This window comes from Lithobates pipiens, unplaced genomic scaffold (assembly GCF_037356315.1).
Source record: "Lithobates pipiens isolate NorthernLeopardFrog02 unplaced genomic scaffold, aLitPip1_a1.2 Scaffold_23, whole genome shotgun sequence".
NCBI lineage: Eukaryota > Metazoa > Chordata > Amphibia > Anura > Ranidae > Lithobates > Lithobates pipiens.
This window is the reverse complement of record NW_027507785.1, coordinates 198,970,183-198,993,156: the sequence shown is the minus strand read 5'-3', so window position 1 is coordinate 198,993,156 and position 22,974 is coordinate 198,970,183. Positions and strand designations below refer to the sequence as shown.

Sequence of the window (22,974 nt, the reverse complement as noted above, 5' to 3'; positions counted from 1 at the left end):
GGATGTTTACCTTATTGGTTTAAAATTCATTTTATAAAAGCATGTTGCGCAGTAATGGATGTTTACTTCTTATGAGATATCAAGATTGACATGGAGATATGAGGAGTAAACCAGTGGCAACCTAGTTGGAGAAACGCCAGGAAAGTGTAGTGGTATAAAACAAAGGCAAAGTTTTTTTCTAGGTTCTGGTGAGTGCCCATTTCAGAAGGTGGCGGTGATACGCGAAGTGGGGAAAAGGCTCTTAAAAAGCATGGATGTGAAATTGGGCACACTACACACATAGGATTTAAATGATAAAATTGTGAAGTGGACATTGGGGGTTATTGTAAAAAACCTATGTTCTAGGATTTCTGATATTTTGTACTTGCTTACTTGCACTATAGAATGATATATTGTTACTTTGCACTTTACAGATATATAGCTTTGATGTTTGTGCACATTTTGTAGACACCGTTTAGCGTCAATATTGTATATGCACTTTTGGATCAGCGCAGTTAAATTTCATGCAATATTTTCACCAAAGCTAGTGTCCCTATTGGAAGATTACCTGTCTATTCCTATTATCAACTCAAAATGTAGGATTTTCTTTCCAATTATAAAGTGTGATTCTCCCTAACTGGACACAGACAGCAATAAAACCCTGACTGTCCAAAAACCTTTCCACTATATAAAAACCTAAAGAAAAAATTTGGCCTTATACTTTAATAATAGTGCAGTGATCTACTCAAACACTTAAGCAGGCCATAGATGATTCTATTTTCTTTCCTACAATCTGTGGAAAGAAAATCATTTGATTCCCCCATCAACAGCACAAAAGTACAGCACTCTGTGGACTTGGAAGACATCAGCTAAGGTGGCACCAGCTTCTCCCGGAAAGCAAGATTTCAAAATAAGCAAGAGACATGTGAACGGGCTTCAAATGAATGCAGAATGTTTTATACAGCTTTATTGTGCTGCCCTTATTAAGAAGGAACGATTAAGGGGCATAGTTTTGTTCCGCTTTAAAAAGTTTAATTTTGATTACAATATGTACGACTTTTTCAGAAAACGTTTTTTCCATCCCCCGCTGAAGTTTCTCATCAATGCAGATTTAAAAAAAAAAACATTGCTATGACACTACTAACCATTAGATAATCAAACGTTGGGAATAAAAAAACAAACTGGTTCCTTCTGGTGTAGGGTCAGCTTTACAAAATTTGGTATAATTAATTTTTCCCAATAGCAAAGCTCACCCAAGCCCTGAATTAAGTAACTAGGTCCACAACACCTTTTTTTAAACTGGTGCCCAGAAATGAAATGCAGATTTAAGAAAAAAACAAAAAAAATAACGATCTTGTTCAGATAAGGGGACATGTGTCTGTTTACCGTATATCTGCGAGTATAGGCCGACCAGAACATAAGCCAAGGCACCTAATTTTACCACAAAAAAACTAGGAAAACTTATTGACTATTATAAGCCTAGGGTGGGAAATGCAGCAGCTACTGGGTAAACAATGCCCATCAGCAGCCTCACTGTGCCTACCTGTATCATCAGTGCCTATCTGCAGCCTCATTTTACCCATCTGCAGCCCGAGTCTCCTGCTGTGTCATGCAGCCTGTTTCGACAGCCGTCCATTGTAACAAAGCCCTGCCTTCTCCTAGCCTGTGATAGACGGAACACTGATACAGTTTCCTAGCATTGTATCAGTGTTCCGTCTATCACAGCCGAGGAGGAGGCGGGGCTTTGTTACAATGGACGGCTGCCGAACAGACTGCATGACACAGCAGGAGACACCTGATGTTTTAGTTATCAAAAGTACAGCTGCAGATGGGCACAGTGAGACTGCACCCTCACTCGAGACCCTCACTCGAATATATGCCAAGGGGGGGTTTTTCAGCCTAAAAAAATGTGCTGAATAACTCAGCTTATACTTGAGTATATAAGGTAACTTCCTTTCCCCAACAAAGCCTGCTCAGGGGGAAAGTCAATTGGCCAAGCTACATTTGATTTCTATCGTTTTTTTCCAAAACAAGCAATAATGCTCAATGCGAGCTCTCATTTGAAGGATAATACAGCAGCGTAATTACTTAGGTGACTGGTATATAAAGTCTATAAGTAGGGTAACTGGGATGTATTGTATACACTTTCTTTCTTTCTTATTGTTACAACAAAAAAATATACCGTACATTTGAAAAATGTATCAGGAAAATATAAACTACTGCATATGAATATTTCAAATATACTTTTCCATCAGATGAAGCTTTCAGCTTCTTTACACATGCTCATCTATATATTCTTTGTTGGAAAAATTCCTTCTACCAGAGCTCAGTAGGTGAAAGTCTTCAACATGTGGAATTTTTAGGGCTGGAAATTAAATCAATTAATTTACTCAACACTATCATTAAACGAATTAATGACATACAGTTACCAGAATACAATATTTTTTGCTATAGTGGTCCATTAAGAATAAATAAAATTGCCCCCCAACCAGAATAGTTTCTCTTCAAGTTAAAGCTGAATTTTGGGTATTTTTTTATTGCATTAGTCCAGCTACAAATGTAAGTAGACATACTTCATACCTAGCCATAGCCATTCCCTGTAGAGGCTTAGTAGCTGCTGCATAATAACCACAGTGAATCTCCCGCATGGCACGGGCGGCATTCTGAGAAATGTTTTGCTTATTTCTCATGAAGTCACCGCCACGTTTTTACACCTCATCCAATTAAAGAAAGCTCTGTATTAATTGATAAAATACAAGGTGTTCTCTAAAAGGCACCCACGCTGAGCTAATGACATCATGGTTACTATGCAGCAGGGCAGATGGCTCAGATTGGGATCTAAAAGACAGAGAAGATCACTAATAGCAGCAACATCTAAAGTGGTTCTACACTTGCACAGGGGACAGCCAGGTATGGAATTACAAGCTGGATCAGTGTAAGTATAAATTTTTAATACCTGACTGAACCCAAAAAAAAACAAAAAACATATACCTGAAACTCAACTTTTAAGATCACACCTGGTTAAGTGAAGGAGTGGAACTGTACCATATTGGTCTAATTTGTTTGTGTTATATTAAAAATGTTCAATAAAACCTTACCTGATTTAACGGTCATACCTCATTTTAGAAGCCACTTAGAAAGACCTCCAGTTTGATCTAAAGGGTTCACACACTTTTTGTAACTGCATGGCAGCCATAAAAATGGTCTCAGCCTATGTCACTAACTACATAACTTGATGTGACCTGATGAAGAGTGTAATTGCAGGTGCCTACCTTGCATTCCCTTTAGTTACTTCTCTATCATAGCATAACAGAGAGCATGAACAGAAAAACGCAATTAATCAGAGGACAAGAAAACCATTGTGCACAAATGCATAAGGACTGAAGGTACAGTAGATTAGAACAGGGTGGAGGGGGCTTATAGAGAACACTCTAAAAAAAAAGAAACCTCTTGGTTCACAAAGGAACATCTATGTGCATCCAGGTGATGGCAGACACTATTGTAAGAAGCTCTTCACTGTTTTTTATGCGCCTTCTGCATGTGTGAATAATCAGAAAACTCATTATGTTGCTCAAGAGTTTCATGGAACCAATGAAATGAAAGAGTGTTAAGAACTCTTAATAAACAGAAAGAAAAGGGAAAAAAAAAAGAAAAAAGAAAAATTTACTTAATGTATTTAAAGCACAATTTCTATAAGTCAGTCCTCTTCCCCTCTCATTTTATTTTTAAAAAGTGAGCAGGTGGATAATGGAGTAAATCACATGCTTAGAAGTTGTCTGGGGGAGAACGAATAAATGAAGAAAGCTTTTTTTTTTTCAAAAGAATGCTCCAGACACACTCCGTGCCATGAAATATGGCGCTACAATAATCCACTACATGTTATTCCCAGTGGTGCAATGCAATGGTACCCTATAAACCTCAATACACGTGTTCTAGTCTACAAGAACACATTTTAGACTCATGTGAGGATCTCTGTAAAAATCCCCCTAAAAAGTGCAGAGAATGCATTAAGGTTAAAAAACCTTTAGCATTTACAACCGCTTTAATCTATATTGTAATGCGACTGTCATACAAAAACATGACATTCTACATTTCAACCACTGAACAGAACAGAACAACAGATTTCCAGTCGAAACGCACTTTTCTATTTATTAAACATTACAATTAATCGGTATGGAAGATAACTATCATTGGGTTGGATCAAATGCATACTAGGCTCTCAACAGTTTAAGTGGTTGTAAAGGCAGAAGGTTTTTTATCTTAATGCAGCGACGTCTACGTCTGGGACTCTCTTTCCTTATTGGCTAAGACAAAGCAGCGGCACCACTGGCTTCTGCTGCCGTCAAACTCAGTTAGCCAATCAGGAGAGGGAGGGGCAGGGCCGAACCGCAGCTCCACGTCTGAATTAACACAGAGAGATGCAGCTTGGCTTCCCCCATAGCAAGCTGCTTGCTTTAGGGGTACACCGTATGAGGGAGGGGCCAGGAGCTCCAGCCAGGGACCCAAGAAGGAGGATCTTGCTGCTCTGTGCAAAACCATTACACAGAGCAGGCAAGTATAACATTTTTGTTATTTTAATAGAAAAAATATGGGACTTTACAATCACTTTAATGTTCAATGAACAAGAAAAACATCTCCAGGAATCTAAACATTTTAGGAACTTCTCCTCTAAGCAATGATTGTAGCCAAAATGACCACATGACATTACATATTTTCTGTGAAGAAAACAACACATGAATAATTGATAGCATACATGGCACTACCATGTGAATCGGACAAAAAAATAAAAAGCCAAACCTTCATGAGGCAATTACCACGTAAGCAAACTGCTCTGTCCATCAAAATTGACAGTCAAAAACCAGACCACATACTACTGGTCTTGCTTAGAAAACTAGAAAACAACGTAGGTAGATATATTTATTCTATGTAGTAGTTTAAACAGCTTCTTGTTTTAAAAATAAGATTTTGACTTACCAGTACAATCTTTTTCCTGGGGTACAGTACAGGACACAGACTTCTTTAAACCATTAAGGAGAAACAGGACCAAAGCTCTTTTGGCACTACCTCTCCCGTGGAACACAGAAGTGCTCCTAGTTATGTGACCCATATTGAGAAGACCACAGGCTAAAGTCCACTATCAGCGATTCAAACAATTGTTCAAATAAACATATATGAAGTTCAAATTAAAAAGTTCCTTTCACAAGTGTTGCTGTGCTGAAAAATCAAAGGATGCTGCAAACAAGTGAAAACAGGATCCACATCCCCTTATAGTTGAACTCACCAGATCCAATGGACCCTCAAGCAGTACTGCATTGTGGGCCAAACAATCTTAGTATGGTGAGCAGGGTGATGAGACGCCAACTCCGGGGTGTGATCCTTCCTGGGGCGTTTCAGGCTCGGACATAAGAAGAAAGAGTCTGCATAGTAAAGAACATCTTGTTTATTCAATAAAAGTCAAGTTTACAATGTTCCATAGTAGAGGGCAAAAGGATAAGACATCAAATAACAGTCAATTCGTTCCAGGAAGCAACAGGTTCTCTCACAACCTAAACTGCGTTCCAACTTGCATCGGACGTGATGTCACTGCAGTGCCATAGTCTGCGGCTAACGTGTTCCGTCCCTCCCACAGGACATTATAAAAGACAACAGACTCATGGCATTACTGTGATATATAAAGCCAAGTGCAGGCTCCGCCTGCTCACATGACCATGACATAATTTGCCCTGAGTGTACATGACCTTGAGTACACCAAAGCAGGAACACTTCCTCACTGACTTAAAATGTCATGCGCTGGCTAAACCTGCTCATGTAACCATATCTCATTTCCCCTGGTTGTACTCGGTTTCAAATACACCCATAAGAGAAACTTCCTCTCAAAAAACAAAAAAACAAAGCAAAAAACACTCCCAAGCATGAATGTCTTGTAAAATAGTAATTTAAATTCCCTGACTGGTCCATAGACGCTAATCTACTAAAATACATGGACATTGGCCTATGTGAGCAGGTTAAGCCCGCTTATGGCATTTTAGGTCAATGAGGAAGTGTCCCTGCTTGGGTGAACTCAAGGTCGTGCACACCCAGGGGGAAATGATGCCATGGTCATGTGAGCGGGAGGAGCCTGCACTTGGCTATATATATATCACAGTAATGTTGTGAGTCTTTTGTCTTTGAGAACGCCTCGTGGGAGGGGCAAAACGCATCAGCTGCAGACTACGGCACTGCAGTGACGTCGCATCCGATGCAAGCTGGAACGCAGTTTAGGTTGTGAGAGAACCTGTTGCTTCCTGGAACTAATGGACTGTTATTTCACTTGTTTCACTGTTTTCACTTGTTTGCAGCATCCTATGATTTTTCAGCACAGCAACACTTGTGAAAGGAACTTTTCAATTTGAACTTCATATATGTTTATTTGAATAATTGTTAGGATTTTTACTGGCTACATACTTTTTAGCAATTTGTACATTTGCACAATTTGAGTGTTTTTTTGCACTTGTATTTCATGCACAGCATTTGCACTTTATTATATCCACTTAGGCTTGTTTTGCGCTGTAGTATTTATACCTCTATTTCCATTTTTTAACCTGTGTCATGTACAGCAGCAGCAAGTCCAAACATTAATTATCACATATAGCGCAGGTTATTTATTTTACATAAAGTTCACTATCGGCGGACATCAATCAGCTAGTCCAAGCTCTAGAAAGATTGAGACTTCAATGTCTGGATCCACCCATATGCCAGAGCCACCGTTGAGAGCCTGAGCCAGCCGCTCAAATCTCATATGAGCACTGGAGAGTCAGAGCAGAGAGCCGGTGACCGACAGTGACTGGCTCCCTGATCAGTGAAGACCGAGAACTGCATGATCAGCGGTCTTTGAGCGCTCAGTTCTTGGGCTTAGATTTGGCGGAGGACAGAGATGCAGTATTGGACTAATGCTCAGCCACCTAGGAAAGTATGTAAGTGCGTTTTTTTTTAATCCCACACTTCTCTTTTAGGACCGTGTTATTTGCAGTTACTTTCAGGTTATTGGAATCTGCTGGGACATTTCCCATATAGTCTTTCCCAATCCCAGATAGCCTCAGCTTTTTCTAGATTTATTCGTTGATGGACCTCTTCTGACAGAAGCTTACCTTCTTATATGGAACTAGCCTCAGTTTTGTAGGAGCAATAGGGAGATCACACCAACAGAGGAGAGTGACCTGTGTCCTGTGCTGTACTCCAGGAAAATGACTACGGGTAAGCCAAAAATCTTAGTATCCTAATCGTGCAGTACAAGACACAGGCTTATTTAAATCATTATGACTAACATCCAACAGCAGTCACACTGAGGGGTGGACAACTTGGCAAAAAACACCAACAAGCATATATAAATAGGTCAAGAAGGTTCTACAATCTCAAAGAGCAGCTTTTAGAACCTTACACCCAAAACTGTCATCAGGGGAAGCCCAAACATCCACCTAGTAGGGCTTAACATATATGTGAACAGAAACCCTGGTGACAATTCTGTAAATCTTGAAAACAGATTCCCGATGTTGAAAAGCAGATGAAATGTTAAATGGATTTTATAGAATGTGCCTTAACAGGGCAAGGAGAAACCCAATCCTTTAGACTGTAGACTTTGCCGCTATCTTCTATAATCTACCTAGCAATGGTGGGCCGAGATGTAATGAGCGTGAGCAGTCAGGAGTCACAAAAGGAGAATCCCTCACAGCACACTCTACATCCAGAAAGCACAGGGAAATTTCATGGGCATGGTTTGGAACAGTACAATAAGGAAGGCAGGACAATATCCTGATTAACGTGGCAAGCAAAGACTACGTTGAGAAGAATGGAGACAAGTTTGTCCCAGTGCAAAACTAAAATGTGCTTGTTCAAGGATAAAGCTGCTAAGTCAGGTAACTCTCCCCACAGATGTGACAGAAAAAAGGAAATCCCTCTTATATGTAAGCTCAACCATGGAAATATCCCTCAAATATTTAAAGTTCAGCTTCTGCAGAGCCAAGAGTACTAGATTGAGCTCCCACGAGGACACAGCAGATTGGACAGGATGAAAGGTGGGTGTGGGCCACACCCCAAAGTAAAGCATTACAGGACAAGCCAGGCCAAATTTTGTCTTTTGATGATACTCAAGGCCAGATTAAGCTTTAGAACCATAAAGACATTTAAGTATTAACCTGGACATTGTTCCAGTGTTGGTACATGGATGATGACCCCTTGGGATAAGAGCTGCAAGACAGTGGTTAAGAAATGTGCCCCTCATATTTTGTTTTTTTTTGCATACAATTAAAAAAATATTTTTACACTAGAAGTTGACTGAAAATCCCCAAAACATATATTTTGAGAAAGCAAAGAGGCTGGAGAATAAAATGGTGGCAATTCCAATTTTTTTACATGATATTAGCGTAACACTTTACCAAGCGCAAAGATTTATTAAAAAATACACTAAAGTTAAAGAGGAAGTAAACCCTGATGGGTTTACTTCCTCTTTCATTCCCTGCAAAGGTAAAGCATAATGGATTACTATGCATCGCATAGTAGTCCATTATGTGTCACTTACCTGACACAGGAGCCAGCGATGTCACCGCTGTCCCCTGTAGTCCAGTGCATCCATCTTCTTGGTGGGTCTCGCTGCTCCGCCACTGTCATTCGGCGAAGCTGCGATGACGTCACTCCCACGCATGCGCACGGGAGCCGCCACGCGCGGCATCTTCGTCGTTGACGGTGCCGCACTCAGTGCGCTTGCGCGCCGATGTCTACGGCGCATGCGCCATAGACAGCGGTGCCTGCCTTTCGGCAAACATCTCCTAAACCGTCTGTCTTAGACTTGCCATTAAAAGACAGAGGGACAAAAATAACCCTTCCTTACCACAGACATATAAGATACTGGTAAAGACGTAAGCTTTTTATTCTGGGGGAGGAGAGTACCCTTACCTCATGTGGCAAATCCATCTTTTCTTTATGTTTATGACCTGTTGTGTTTGTGATTTTTGTTTTCTGGGGGGGGGGGGGGGGGGCGGGGAACAAACTAATGAAAGGAGGGAAATGCCTCAATGTCAGCCACCTATAGGCCACAGCAAAATGAGATATCGTGAAAAAATGTGCTGGAAGAGGTGACCAGGAAACATTGCCGGAACAGGGATCTCATTCAAAGAGGAAGAGGGGGTGCAGTAAGTCCCCATAACTGAGGCAGCACAGGTACAGGGAGTGCAATAAAGCATCAGGCCTGCATAGGAGCATGAGGCATCTTTAGGGACATGCATACAGGTGTAGGCTAGCCCCACAGGCATGCCCAAAAAGATAATAATGCTAAATGTAAAAAATGGGGAGCCATTAACTTGACTTAATGCTGCGATGACCAGCAAGCAGTTCAGGTATGCAGGTTGTATAAAAAGGAGCACCCTTGGTGGCAACAATGTTTAGAGGGCTTCCACCCTTGCTTACCATATTAGATGCAGGAATTAAGAGTAATCCACACCTTCCTCGCTTTGCCCTCCACAATGGGCATAACCCGGCAAGGGTCTTCAGGGATGGGGCTCTGCACCAGGCAAACAACAGCCCCGAACCTGTGAAACATCCGGTGTCTTCTCAATCAGAGGAGTCTGGGGCGGTTTCCAAGGCTTAACCTAGGACTTAACTGATCTGAAAGCTGTCTAGAGATGCATAAGAAGAATAAGCTTGGAAGCGCCATCTAAGGAGGCAAGTTTCTGTCAGAAGAGATAAGAGGTCCATCTAGCAAAAACTGAGACTAGCTGGGAGTAGGGGGGGTTATATGTCCCAGCAACTTTTCTTAACAGTGTCCAATCAACTAAAGGTAGCTTGCGTATAATACAGTCATAATGATTTAAAAAAGTCTGTCCCCTTTACTGTATGATCAGGAAATGTTTTTAACATAGCCTTTTGCCATTTTAAGCTTTGAGCCCTGATTCACAGTGGTGCGGCTTTAAAATTGGGCCACTTCAGCGCAATTTCAAAGCCGCAGATAAGTGCAAATTGAACTGTCGAGTTCATTACAGCTTGCAACATTTAATTACTTAAGGAACTGGAAAGATTTGCCCCCTAATGACCAGGCCATTTTTTGCGATACGGCACTGCGTCGCTTTAACTGACAATTGCACGGTCGTGCGACGTACCCAAACAAAGTTGATCTCCGTCAGTTTAGGCCAATATATATTCTTCTACATATTTTTATTTAAAAAAATTGCAATAAGCGTATATTGATTGGTTTGCGCAAAAGTTATAGCGTCTATAAAATAAGGGATAGATTAATGGCATTTTTATTATAATTTTTTTTATTACTAGTAATGGCGGCGATCAGCAATTTTTAGTGGGACTGCAACATTCAACATGCAGAGGACACTTTTTTGGGACCATTGACATTTATACAGTGATCAGAGCTAAAAATAGTGATTGACTGATTGCTGTATAAATGTCACTGGCAGGGAAGGGAGCTAACACTAGGGGGCGATCAAAGGGTTAAATGTGTTCCCTCACGTGTGTTATAACTGTGGGGGAATGGGACTGCCTGAAGGAGGAGACTGATCGCTGTTCCTAATCTTTAGGAGCAGCAGATCTGTCTCTCCTCCCCTGACAGAACGGAGATCTGTCTGTTTACACTGACTGATCTCTGTTCTGTTTCTGTCAGGAGCGATCGCGGGTGGCCAGCGGGCACTGAGACTGGCATCGTGCCTCCGGTTGCACGCATGCTACCTAGAGCTCTTAAAGCAGCCGGCGTACCACGATGGCGAATCGCCCAGGGGGGCAAACCTGCCGCAGTATAACTGTGGCAGCTGGTCTTTAAGTGGTTAACAGATGTCTATGCAAGTCCCAATGAAATTGGAAAGGAGTAGTGGAGGAAATCCATTTTCATAAACGCTGCGACATGAATAGGGACAATATGAATAGTTCCATTGTCAGCAACGGGGTATGACTTTCATGCGATTTTGAACTGTTAAATCGCATGACAAATCACACCGGTGTGAAAGAGGGCTTAACAATAAATGCACTGCCTGAGAACAAGAACCACCCCGATTTCTTATTTTGCCTTTGTTAGCCAGAAAATATTCACCTCACCTCCTATAATGCCCCTACTTTATTTTCAAGTGCTTGACTTCTGCACTGAATTCCTGCATCTGGAGTTAAGTCTTGGGAAGCTCTCTGTTGATCACTACTGTTCTCAGTGGCTTTTTCAATTTCATCTAATTTAGGGATGCACCGAAATTTCGGCCGCCAAAACATATTGGCTGAAAATGCCCTTTTCGGCAATTTGCCGAAAGAAAATAACAGCCGATAGAGGAGCCGAAAATGGGGCAGGGCCTGGGTGGTGGGCGGAGCACCGTCCCCACCCCTGGTGCCGTCCATCATGGGGGGTGTATAGCGCAGGAGAGCTACCTCCAATCCTGGGACAGGTGATATCAAAGTGCCCGGACAAGGGGGAGGGGCTGTATGTGACGGCACGCGACGGGGAACACACAGCTATTGAAATTAAAGCTGTGATGTTCCTGGCGCTCTATTCAACCAGGCGGCGAAGGCAACTCTCCTCTCTCTTCCCTGCACTTGGGACAACACACTGGCTGTACTTATCTCTTTTATCATGTCCGCAGTCTCTGACCATCTCGTCTCTGGCCATCTCCTGTACCATGTCGCCGGTCTCTGGCCATCTCCTGTACCATGTCGCCAGTCTCTGGCCATCTCCTGTACCATGTCGCCAGTCTCTGGCCATCTCCTGTACCATGTCGCCAGTCTCTGGCCATCTCCTGTACCATGTCGCCAGTCTCTGGCCATCTCCTGTACCATGTCGCCAGTCTCTGGCCATCTCCTGTACCATGTCGCCAGTCTCTGGCCATCTCCTGTACCATGTCGCCAGTCTCTGGCCATCTCCTGTACCATGTCGCCAGTCTCTGGCCATCTCCTGTACCATGTCGCCAGTCTCTGGCCATCTCCTGTACCATGTCGCCAGTCTCTGGCCATCTCCTGTACCATGTCGCCAGTCTCTGGCCATCTCCTGTACCATGTCGCCAGTCTCTGGCCATCTCCTGTACCATGTCGCCAGTCTCTGGCCATCTCCTGTACTATGTCTGCAGTCTCTGACCACCTCTTGTACCATGTCCCCAGTCTCTGACCATCTCCTGTATAAAAATATTTTTTTAAAACAGTAATTTTTGGTATCAGTCAGTTTCGGTATCGGTTTTCGGCCTAGTGTATTTTTCATTTTCGGTATCGGTTTCGGCACCAAAAAACCCATTCGGTGCACCCCTAATCTCATTGCTTTGGATGTACTTAGAACCAACAGCGAACAGGAAAAAATGCTTACAACCGAGTTGCTTTACTTTTCCCATCTGCATTAGCAAAATGAGAGCTATAAAATGGTATTGTATGGTCAACCTTACAAACAAAAAAAAAGTTCACTGTATGTATGCAGACTATTTTGGCCCATTCTAATCTGACCTTTTCTTACACTAACAATGTTTTTCTGTATGAGATCAGTAAATTTTATGTGGTTAGTTACAACTATGATCTGCATATTTTTTAAAAAGTAGCATGTTTGTGTGTGTATACAGTGGTGTGAAAAAGTGTTTGCCCCCTTCCTCATTTCCTGTTCCTTTGCATGTTTGTCACACTTAAGTGTTTCGGAACATCAAACCAATTTAAACAATAGTCAAGGACAACACAAGTAAACACAAAATGCAATTTGTAAATGAAGGTGTTTATTATTAAAGGTGAATAAAAATCCAAACCATCATGGCCCTGTGTGAAAAAGTGATTGCCCCCTTGTTAAAACATACTATAACTGTGGTTGTCCACACCTGAGTTCAATTTCTCTAGCCACACCCAGGCCTGATTATTGCCACACCTGTTCACAATCAAGGCATTACTTAAATAGGAGCTGCTTGACACAGTAAGGTCCACCAGAAGATCCTTAAAAGCTACACATCATGCCAAGACCCAAAGAAATTCAGGAACAATTGAGAAAGAAAGTAATTGAGATCTATCAGTCTGGAAAGGGTTATAAAGCCATTTCCAAAGCTTTGGGAATCCAGCGAACCACAGTGAGAGCCATTATCCACAAATGGCAAAGACATGGAACAGTGGTGAACCTTCCCAGGAGTGGCCGGCCGCCCAAAATTACCCCAAGAGCGCAGCGACGACTCATCCAAGAGGTCACAAAAGACCCCACAACAACGTCCAAGGAACTGCAAGCCTCACTTGCCTCAGTTAAGGTCAGCGTTCATGCCTCCACCATCAGGAAAAGACTGGGCAAAAATGGCCTGCATGGCAGAGTTCCAAGGAGAAAACCACTGCTGAGCAAAAAGAACATCAAAGCTCGTCTCAATTTCTCCACAACACATCTTGATGATCCCCAAGACTTTTGGGACAACATTCTGTGGACCGATGAGACAAAAGTGGAACTCTTTGGAAGGTGTGTGTCCAAGTATATCTGGCGTAGAAGGAACACTGCATTTCATAAAAAGAACATTATACCAACAGTAAAATATGGTGGTGGTAGTGTGATGGTCTGGGGCTGTTTTGCTGCTTCAGGACCTGGAAGACTTGCCGTGATAAAAGGAACTATGAATTCTGCTGTCTACCAAGAGATCCTGAAGGAGAATGTCCGACCATCTGTTCGTGTACTCAAGCTGAAACCAACTTGGGTTCTGCAGCAGGACAATGATCCTAAACACACCAGCAAGTCCACCACCGAATGGCTGAAGAAAAACAAAATCAAGACTTTGGAGTGGCCTAGCCAAAGTCCTGACCTGAATCCTATTGAGATGTTGTGGTATGACCTTAAAAAGGCCGTTCATGCTCGAAAACCCTCTAATGTAACTGAATTAGGACAATTCTGCAAAGATGAGTGGGCCAAAATTCCTCCAGGACGTTGTAAAAGCCTCATTGCACGTTATCGCAAACGCTTGGTTGCAGTTGTTGCTGCTAAGGGTGGCCCAACCAGTTATTAGGTTTAGGGGGCAATCACTTTTTCACACAGGGCCATGATGGTTTGGATTTTTTTCACCTTTAATAATAAACACCTTCATTTACAAATTGCATTTTGTGTTTACTTGTGTTGTCCTTGACTATTGTTTAAATTGGTTTGATGTTCCGAAACACTTAAGTGTGACAAACATGCAAAGGAACCGGAAATGAGGAAGGGGGCAAACACTTTTTCACACCACTGTATGCACATTAACCACTTAAGCCCGGACCATTTTTCTAGCAAAAGACCAGAGCACTTTTTGCGATTCGGCACTGCAACGCTTTAACTGACAATTGTGCGGTCGTGTGACGTGGCTCCCAAACAAAATTTATGTCCTTTTTTTCCCACAAATAGAGCTTTCTTTTGGTGGTATTGATCACCTCTGCAGTTTTTATTTTTTGCGCTATAAACAAAAAAATGTGCCAATTTTGAAAAAAAAAAAAAACGCATTATTTTTTACATCTTGCTATAATAAATATCCCTCAAAAATATATATAAAAAAAATATTTTCCTCGGTTTAGGCCGATACATATTCTTCTACATATTTTTGGTAGAAAAAAAATAAAATAAAATCGCAATAAGCGTTTATTGATTGGTTTGCGCAAAAGTTATAGCGTTTACAAAATAGGGGATAGTTTTATAGCATTTTTATTTAAAAAAATGTTTTACTAGTAATGGCGGCGATCAGCGATTATTATCGTGACTGCGACATTATGGCGGACACATTATTATTATTATACAGGATTTATATAGCGGCAACAGTTTACACATCGCTTTACAACATTACGGCAGACATTATATTACAATAGAATACAATTTAAGACAGGGGAATCAGAGGGCCCTGCTCGTTAGAGCTTACAATCTAGGACGATTGTCATTTTTGGGACCATTGTCATTTATACAGCAATCATTGCACAGATTCATGTGTAAAGGACACTGGCAGTGAAGGGGTTAACCACTAGGGGGCAGTGTAGGGATTAAATATGTCCTGGGGAGTGATTCTAACTGTCGGGGGGGGGGCGTGGCTACGTGTGACATGTCACTGATCTCTGCTCCCGATCACAGGGATCAGAGATCAGTGACACTGTCACTAGGCAGAACGGGGCGATGCTCATTTACATGAGCATCTCCCCATTCTTCCTCTCCGTGAGACGATTGCGGGTATCCCCGCAGACAGAGTACTTGCGACCCATGACCCGACTCACGGACCTCCCTCCTCCTCCATGCCCACTAACCTGCTAAACACAATGGGAGCGGGATATTACAAGTAGATTAATGGTGGCTTCACAGCCTGTGACTGTTAGAAATAAACCTACACTATGGTATTTGTTGTTCAAATATGTCCAGCAGCAGTAGACTAGAAGCTCCTCCTGCTTATGTTTCCCCCGCGGACAGGCTGGGAAAGAGCTGGGTCATGTGACAGCTGTATATCTACGGTTAAAAAGGTTCTTTTTATATTAAACTAATTACAGTGCCATTATCCACGTACAGAAATACACTGAGCAAAATTATAAAACGCAACACTTTTGTGTTTGTCCCTATTTATCATGAGCTAAACGCAAAGATCTACGACTTTTTCTATGTACACAAAAGGCCTATTGAATATTTGAGAGAAAATACATAGGTACATAGAAAAAGTCATAGATCTTTGAGTTCAGCTCAGGATAAATAGGGGCAAACACAAAAGTGTTGCGTTTATAATTTTGCTCAGTGTAGAAGGGACAATGTAAATTAAACGGTGTGTGTTTTGTATCACTTTAAGCACTTTGCAGCAATATGCACCGAAAGGCATGTTGACCTATGCGCGCATATGCAATTAAAATGCACAGGTGTGAGTCTGAGTATATATATATATGTGCCGAATGCAGGAAAAAAGCATTTTAGTGCCTGTGCTATGAGAGAGCTCCAAACACTCCTTGTGGGTGGGTCTGCTGGTAGAAGCAATGTAAACCAACAGATGGGTGAACTTAGCATCTCAGTCATCACTGTGCATATTATAATCACACAACACTGCTTACCGTACTTAATTTCCTGGAGGTGAATATTATTCTGCGTTCGTGCAGCATGCTGGCATAGATCTGAAGCATATTATTTACATCAACTGCTACAAAATACTCTGTCAGGTTCCTCTGTATAAAGAAATCATATTCAAGCTTTAGTTACAGTGACATTGTTACACATTCTATGTGAATAAATAAATGTTTACACACACACACATATATACACAGTACTGTGCAAAAGTAAATAAATGTTATAAAAAATGCTTTAAAAAAAAAAAATGGAATGAATAGTTTGAATGAATAGTTTTTATTAAAGAAGAAATTACTGTACCCAGAAAGTGTTAGAAATAGAAGAAAAAAAAAGACTTGGTGACCAGCCTTTGCCTTTAAAGAAGAATTCCAAGCATAGTATATTTTTACATAGTTACATTGATTCAGCTTCGACCAATGTAGCTATGTATCTACCATACCTGGCCAATGCCCCTAGAAGTTGGAAATCAAGGATGTAAACAAAACACTACTTCAGGGATCTTCACTTGTTTCAGGGATCCATGCTGAGCGGCTGGCCTGATGCATTGTGAACACAAGAATTTGGCTGCTCAGCTCGTGATTGCAAAGCATTTTTCATTGGACAAGGTGAAGAGGTGGAGCAGTGGAGAGCTGGACCAATGTAAAATACTGTATGTAAAAATAGATATAGCTGCATTGCTTGTTTAATACATTAGCAATTCTCCTAGGTATACATACATGCAATTACAGAAGGTATTTGGGTGGTAGGTTGTGCCAAGCACACGGGAGAACTTGCCACAATTCCTCTGCAGACATTGGATGTCTAACTTGCTCCTGCCTCTACAAGTAAATCCAGATTGTCACTGTAGAAAGCTCTTTATGGTTTTGGCTGCATGGTGGTATTGCATGATGAATATTAAAGCGGAGGTCCACCCTAAAGTGGACCTCCGCTCATCGGAACCCTCCCCCCCTCCGGCGCCACAATTGGCACCTTTCAGGGGGGAGGGGGGTGCAGATACCTGTACAGTACAGGTATTCTGCACCCACTTCCGGGATAGCTCTCTGCGGAAAGGGGCGTAGATTATGCCCCTTTCCGCAAGTGCCCGCCCCTTTCCGCAAGTGCCCCGCTGCCTGCTGGGAAACACACAGATCCCAGAGGCAGCGGGGACCGTCCTTATTGCGCAGCGCGATTCGCGCAGTAGGGAACCGGGAAATGAAGCCGAAAAAGGCTCCATTTCCTGATTCCCATACCCAAGATGGCGGCGGGAGCACCTTACAGATGATCTAGAGATCGGCTTCGGGTGCCGATATCGCGGGCGCGCTGGACAAGTAAGTGTCACTATTTTAAAAGTCAGCAGCTGGAGTATTTGTAGCTGCTGGCTTTTAAAAAAAAAAAAAAAAAAAAAAACACGCGGAGTCCCGGTGGACTCCCGCTCTGCTAGTACGTTCCAGCAGGGATGGATTCATCAATTTTCACCAATTCCCAAAACTGTTTGCAAATATGTAGCTCCAACCTGCAGGCAACCAACACCGTGTTTCACTCTTGCCTTGGCACGTTCATCCATGTCCCATTCTCTAGCTCAGCCTTTCTCAACTGGGGTACCGCCTGAGGTTTTCAGGGGTGCTGCTGCATCACAGTAAAGATAAGGCATTCACTTAATACTGTAAATTAAGACAGACTGTAAATTGGCACTTTGGGAGTTCAGTCAGACAGTGAATGCAAAGTAAAAGCAAGGGAAGATATATTGCTGCATGTATGCTACGCTCTCTGCCTCCTCCTACATTGCATTCTAAAATGGCTGTGTGTTTATATGTCAGTATGTTGTGGATGTGTTTATATGTGTGTGTATGTTAGTATGTCTGTGTTTATATGTGCGAATGCATGTGCCTGTATGTGTGTTACTTTTGAACCTGTCCCCTACTCCTGTACGATCAGAACTGCTTTTTTGCGGCTTGTCCATAATAGCAACAAAGGCTGCTGCTCTTCTGAAAAGCGACCTATGTTCAGATAACTTTTTAGAGGCACTGGACAGGTGGTAAATAGGGAATAGTGTCACCTTTTCCACGCCTGTTATATCCCCCTAAATGCAGCTTCACTGCAGGGTATCCTTCCAGCCTCGCTCAGAGCATGTGTACACCCATAGCTGCTGCCTCTGCGGCTAAAGTGGGAGCAGTTGGGAGTGGTAGAAACAATAGAACTGTGTGGTTTTACCACCACCCAGTCTCACATGCAAATGAGCGCTTAGTTTACATCTGTATGGCTGCATGCTGCATGTAGGGCTGCCTTTTCAGTTCAGTGGGCTGCTTCACTCGCAGGAACACAGAGAAACATGTTCCTGAACCTTTTGTTGCCGCACTGAAAAGGCCCCACATTTGCCAATGAATGAGGGTACCATTAGGAATTATTAGGATCCCTGTGCACCTGCTAAACAGCAGCACGTTTGGGTGTCAGGAATACACATGTTTTTTCGCGTGCTCTGCGACACTCAGAAATGTGAACCAAGTGTTAGCTATTCAGTGTCATATGTTAAAGCCAACATTTAAAATGTTTTACTCTGTATAGACAGCCCAGTATATCCCCTCTCGGCATGCCTCAGTTTTGTTAGCAAACAGCAGGAGTGGATTATAAGAACTGAGGAGAAGGACATATGTTCTGTAATATACTCCAAGAAAAGGATGGTATGGCAAGTCAAAAATCCTTTTTTCTTAATCACACATTGGGAGGCACAGGAAAAGTAATCAGTTAAACAGGGACATCCAAGAGCAGTCCAACTATGGGGTGGGCAACATGGTTAATAAAAGGCTAACAGGCCCCACGAAAACTACCAGGTTAGCAGGTGGTTCAAAAGAGCCAACAGAGCCATCTGAAGAACCTTACAACCAAAGTGGACATCAGTTAAGGCCTGATCATCCACATAGTAAAAGTTAAGAAAAGGTTTAACAGAAGATCAGATGGTAGCCTTACATATCCAAGAAACAGATGGCCGTTATTGAAAAACCCATGAATCTACAATCTATAATCTAAAGTAGTGTGCTTTGATTGGGAAGGGGGGGGGGGAGTTGCCCTTGAGGTCATAAGTTTGAATCCACCTAGCGACAGTGGACTGAGAAGCAGGTTGACCTACATGGGCATTCAGGGGCAGCAAACAGAGTTGGACTGTCGAAAATGAGCTGTGGTTGAGAAATAAACCTGAACAGTGAATACCACTATCCAGACAATAGAGAGAAATCTCTTTAGGATGTTTAGAAGCATTGCAGAGATGGCAGAACAACGTCCTGTTTCAGGTGAAAGGAAGAAACCGTCTAAGGAAGAAAGAGGCCCTAGGCCACAAAACAACCTTGTCCTTGTGTAGTACAGTAAAGAGTTCTTTACAGGTCATTGCTGCCAACTCGTAAACTTATCTTGCAGAAGCAAAGACAATAGACATGCAATCTTGGGAGTAAGGATAGATAGTGGAATATCCCTGTTAGGTTTAAATGGCAGCCTTGGAAGAGATGACAGAACCAGGTTGAGATTCCGCAGCCACTGGGGAACGTACAGGAAGAAAAGTGTGAGCGACACCCTGTACAAAGGCCTTCACTAGAAGCTAGAGGCATTTGTTATCTGAAAAAGAACTGCTAATGCTGAGATTTGACCCTTGATGATACTCAGCACCAACTGGTGATCCAGACCATGCCAGAGAAAGACAGGTTTTGTCAAAGGAAACTTCCCGAGTTAGAATTTCCATGTCTCGTACTAAGAAAAATATGCTTTTCAAGAATCGATGGTAGACTTTGAGAGCAATTTCCGAGTTTAGGAGTGTAGAGATGACTGAAATCCTATAAGCTCTAGTCCCTCAGAACCTGGACCCCAATAACCAAGCCATTTAAACCAGTGACCGAAAAGCAAGGTGGAAAATTGACCCTTGGAACAGAAGACCTGGACAATCTGGGAGGGCCCACAGACAGTCTGCCAGGGATATGACAAAGACCAAACTCTAAGTCCTCTTGGGCGAGTTTGGTGCAATGAGAATCACTGGAATTCCCTCAATCTCGATCTTGCAGATTTTAAATGGAAGGAACATCAGAGGAGAATCGTGCATAGAGTCAGAGTATTCAACCTTAAATGATCCCTGGATTTGGGGATCCTGCTGAGCTAGAAGCCTGGAAGTCCACCTCCTCCAGCTTCTCCCACCTGTGACAGAAATCTTGAAACACCTCAGATTGAAGAAACTATTCTAGTCCAGATGTTGTCTGAGGAAGTCTGCCTGCCAGTTTTCCATGCCTGGGATGCGCATGGTCAAGGTTGGATTGTGAAGTTCTGCCCAACGCAGATATATGAGCTTCTCTTTGAGCGACAAAACTTCTGGTGCCTCACTGAGGGTTAATATGAGTCACTGCTGCAACATTGTTCTACTGAAAGCTGGTCGAATGATCTTGCAGACAAGGGGTCCAGCATTGAAGGGATAACCATATTGTCCTGAGTTTTAATAATTGGGAGCTAAATCTCTTCTGAATACCAAGAAGGTACATGAATCCGTTGTGGTCACCTTCAAAATCACTGGGAGGAAGGATTTTTCCAATTCCAGCACTGAACGTGTGACCCGCCATGCTTTGTCACACACTGTTCACTCAACACATCTGATGTCTTTCTGATAGTTGATATAAGCCACTGCCATGGCATTGTCTGACTGAATCCTGTTCAGATGACCTCACAGATGAGAAGTGCAACATTGAAGGGATAACCAAATTGCCCAGAGTTCCAGAATATTGACTGGGAGTGAAGCTTTCACCAATGAGCAGGTCCCTTGTCCTAAGAGGGTACCTAGAAATCTTCCCCAATTTGATAACCTGGAATCAATTGCGAGCACCCTCCAAATCATTGGGAATAAAAATAAATCCCATTCCAGCGCTGAATTTTTTATCCACCATGCCAGACTAGTCCTGCTTTTGAGGCAAATGGGACAATCCAAAGCCTGGACTCTCTTCTAGCATACTGCCAGAATGTTGAGATGCAACGATCTTTACTGGGGGACAGCATTAGGCCCAAGAGCCTCATGCTAAAACAGAGGGTCAGATCCATCCTGGACTGCAGTGACCCAACACGAGAGCAAAGAGGCTGAAGTTTGTCCATGGGAAGGAAAGCCTTGAGTAGGTTTGTGTAAGATCAGGACCAAGTGATGAGATGGTTCCAGTGCTAGATTCTGGAGATTCATGATCCACATGAATCTGTATAGAGTCCGCACAGTTTGATGTATATCGCTGCATCTTTCATCTTTCCTCAGAGATTTTGCTTTCTTTTACTGGTGCAAAAAGGGTACTCAGTTCCTTAATCAAGTCCCAGGAATCACAAAAGTGCTGTTTCCTATCAAAGGGCATATGCAAGAGGCGTTCCTTACACGGATGGTCGGCAAACCAACATTTGTGCCAAAGGATCCTTTGCAAATGTACCAAAGGTAGGCCCATTCTGAATATCTGATTTATAATATTCACTAGTTAATCAACATAACAGTGTAAGGCTACAGGCTTAAGCTCCAGCTACTGGAGGAAAAGGATCCATTAGTATAATCCATGATCCTGGGACACAACTTTGGATCACACATGTATGGTCTGCAGATTGATATAGTCACAATGTCAGGCTGCAGGAAATGATCTATGAGGGAGAATAAAGCCTTAGAAAGGACTTCTGGCATTTATTCACTGGGACTTTAAACACAGGTTGTCCTCAACAAGGACAGTAAAAATTAAAAGGATTGTACCAATGATGTAGGTGCATAGTAGATGGCGGAGGGCAATCAGGTCTACACATGTGCAGATCCAGTGGATTAAGTCATTAGAGGCAAAATAAATGCATGCACCAATCAGGCTTCCTGTAAACAAATGTTGTACTTCCCAGACACAACAGGGTAAAGAAAGGCAAAATCCAGAACATTGTGCAGCACGCATACCCTAAGGAATCTTCTAGGACAGGGCTCCACTGCACAGGTGCAGCGAAGCCCTGAACCTGTAACGCTCTCGGAGGCCGACTTAACATTATTTTTCACAAATTTTTTTTAACATTAATTTTAACATTTTTTTTCACAAATACCTAAAACGTTTACACTCACAACTGACTAATCTATTCAAATTGAATTACACAGAAAACTAAAGGTGTGTGAGCTCAGACAAGGTCTAACGCATTTGCAACATCTATATATGGTTGTAGAAAATATGAATTGTAAACCTGAACATCCTTTTTAAACTCTGATTGGTCAGTCTCCTGTGTGGCCAGTTTAATGCTGAAAACATTTGCTAGTATCTTCTTCGAATCATCTACTTTACATTTTTAATTAAAAGATATTTTAACTTTTAAATAAACAAATAAATAGCATCCAGTGATTCTGTAAATGTAGATACCTTGACATTTCTATATACATACATTCAGTACTTTGAAATACAAAAAAAGATACTTGGATTCTGACTAGCTGAACACTAATGAGGCACCATACACTATAGATGGACCAAGGTGTGTATAATCTTGGACCATTTAAAGGTCTTCTTTTCTCATGGTTGTTACAATTATTATTGAAAGGGCAATCTCCAAAATGCTTAATTTATACTAGGAAACTGCTCAGAAACCCCAAACATTATTTGTTTATTTAGCATAGACCCTAGGAAATAAAATGGCGGTCATTGCAACTTTTCATGTCACATAGTATTTGCGGAGGAAGAAAAAAACGTTTAATGAATTAAAAAAACTAAACAGTAAAGTTAGGCCAATTTTTTTGTATAATATGAAAGATGATGTTACGCTGAGTAAATAGATACCCAACATAACACGCTTTAAAATTGCGCACACTGATGAAATGGCGCCAAACTTTGGTACTTAAAAATCTCCATAGGCGGCGCTTTAACATTTTTTACAGGTTACCAGTTTGGAGTTACAGAGGAGGTGTTGAGCTAGAGTTGTTGCTCTCGCTCTACATTTTTTTTTTATTGTCATTTTACTTTTATTTTTACTCTTTCTCATTATAAAAAAAAAGTCAGCACTTTTATTCC

The 22,974-nt window shown here is 42.1% G+C and overlaps 1 protein-coding gene across 6 annotated transcripts in view; it reads right to left on the bottom strand.

Annotated features, from left to right (window-relative positions):
* Window positions 1–22,974, bottom strand: part of DENND1B (DENN domain containing 1B) — a 364,765-nt gene that overhangs the window by 120,597 nt on the left and 221,194 nt on the right. For all 6 annotated transcript variants that reach the window (XM_077452755.1, XM_077452759.1, XM_077452757.1 and 3 more), the window contains one exon: window positions 15,967–16,077. In XM_077452755.1, coding sequence (XP_077308881.1) covers window positions 15,967–16,077 — 111 coding nt within the window. The remainder of the gene's footprint in view (window positions 1–15,966; window positions 16,078–22,974) is intronic.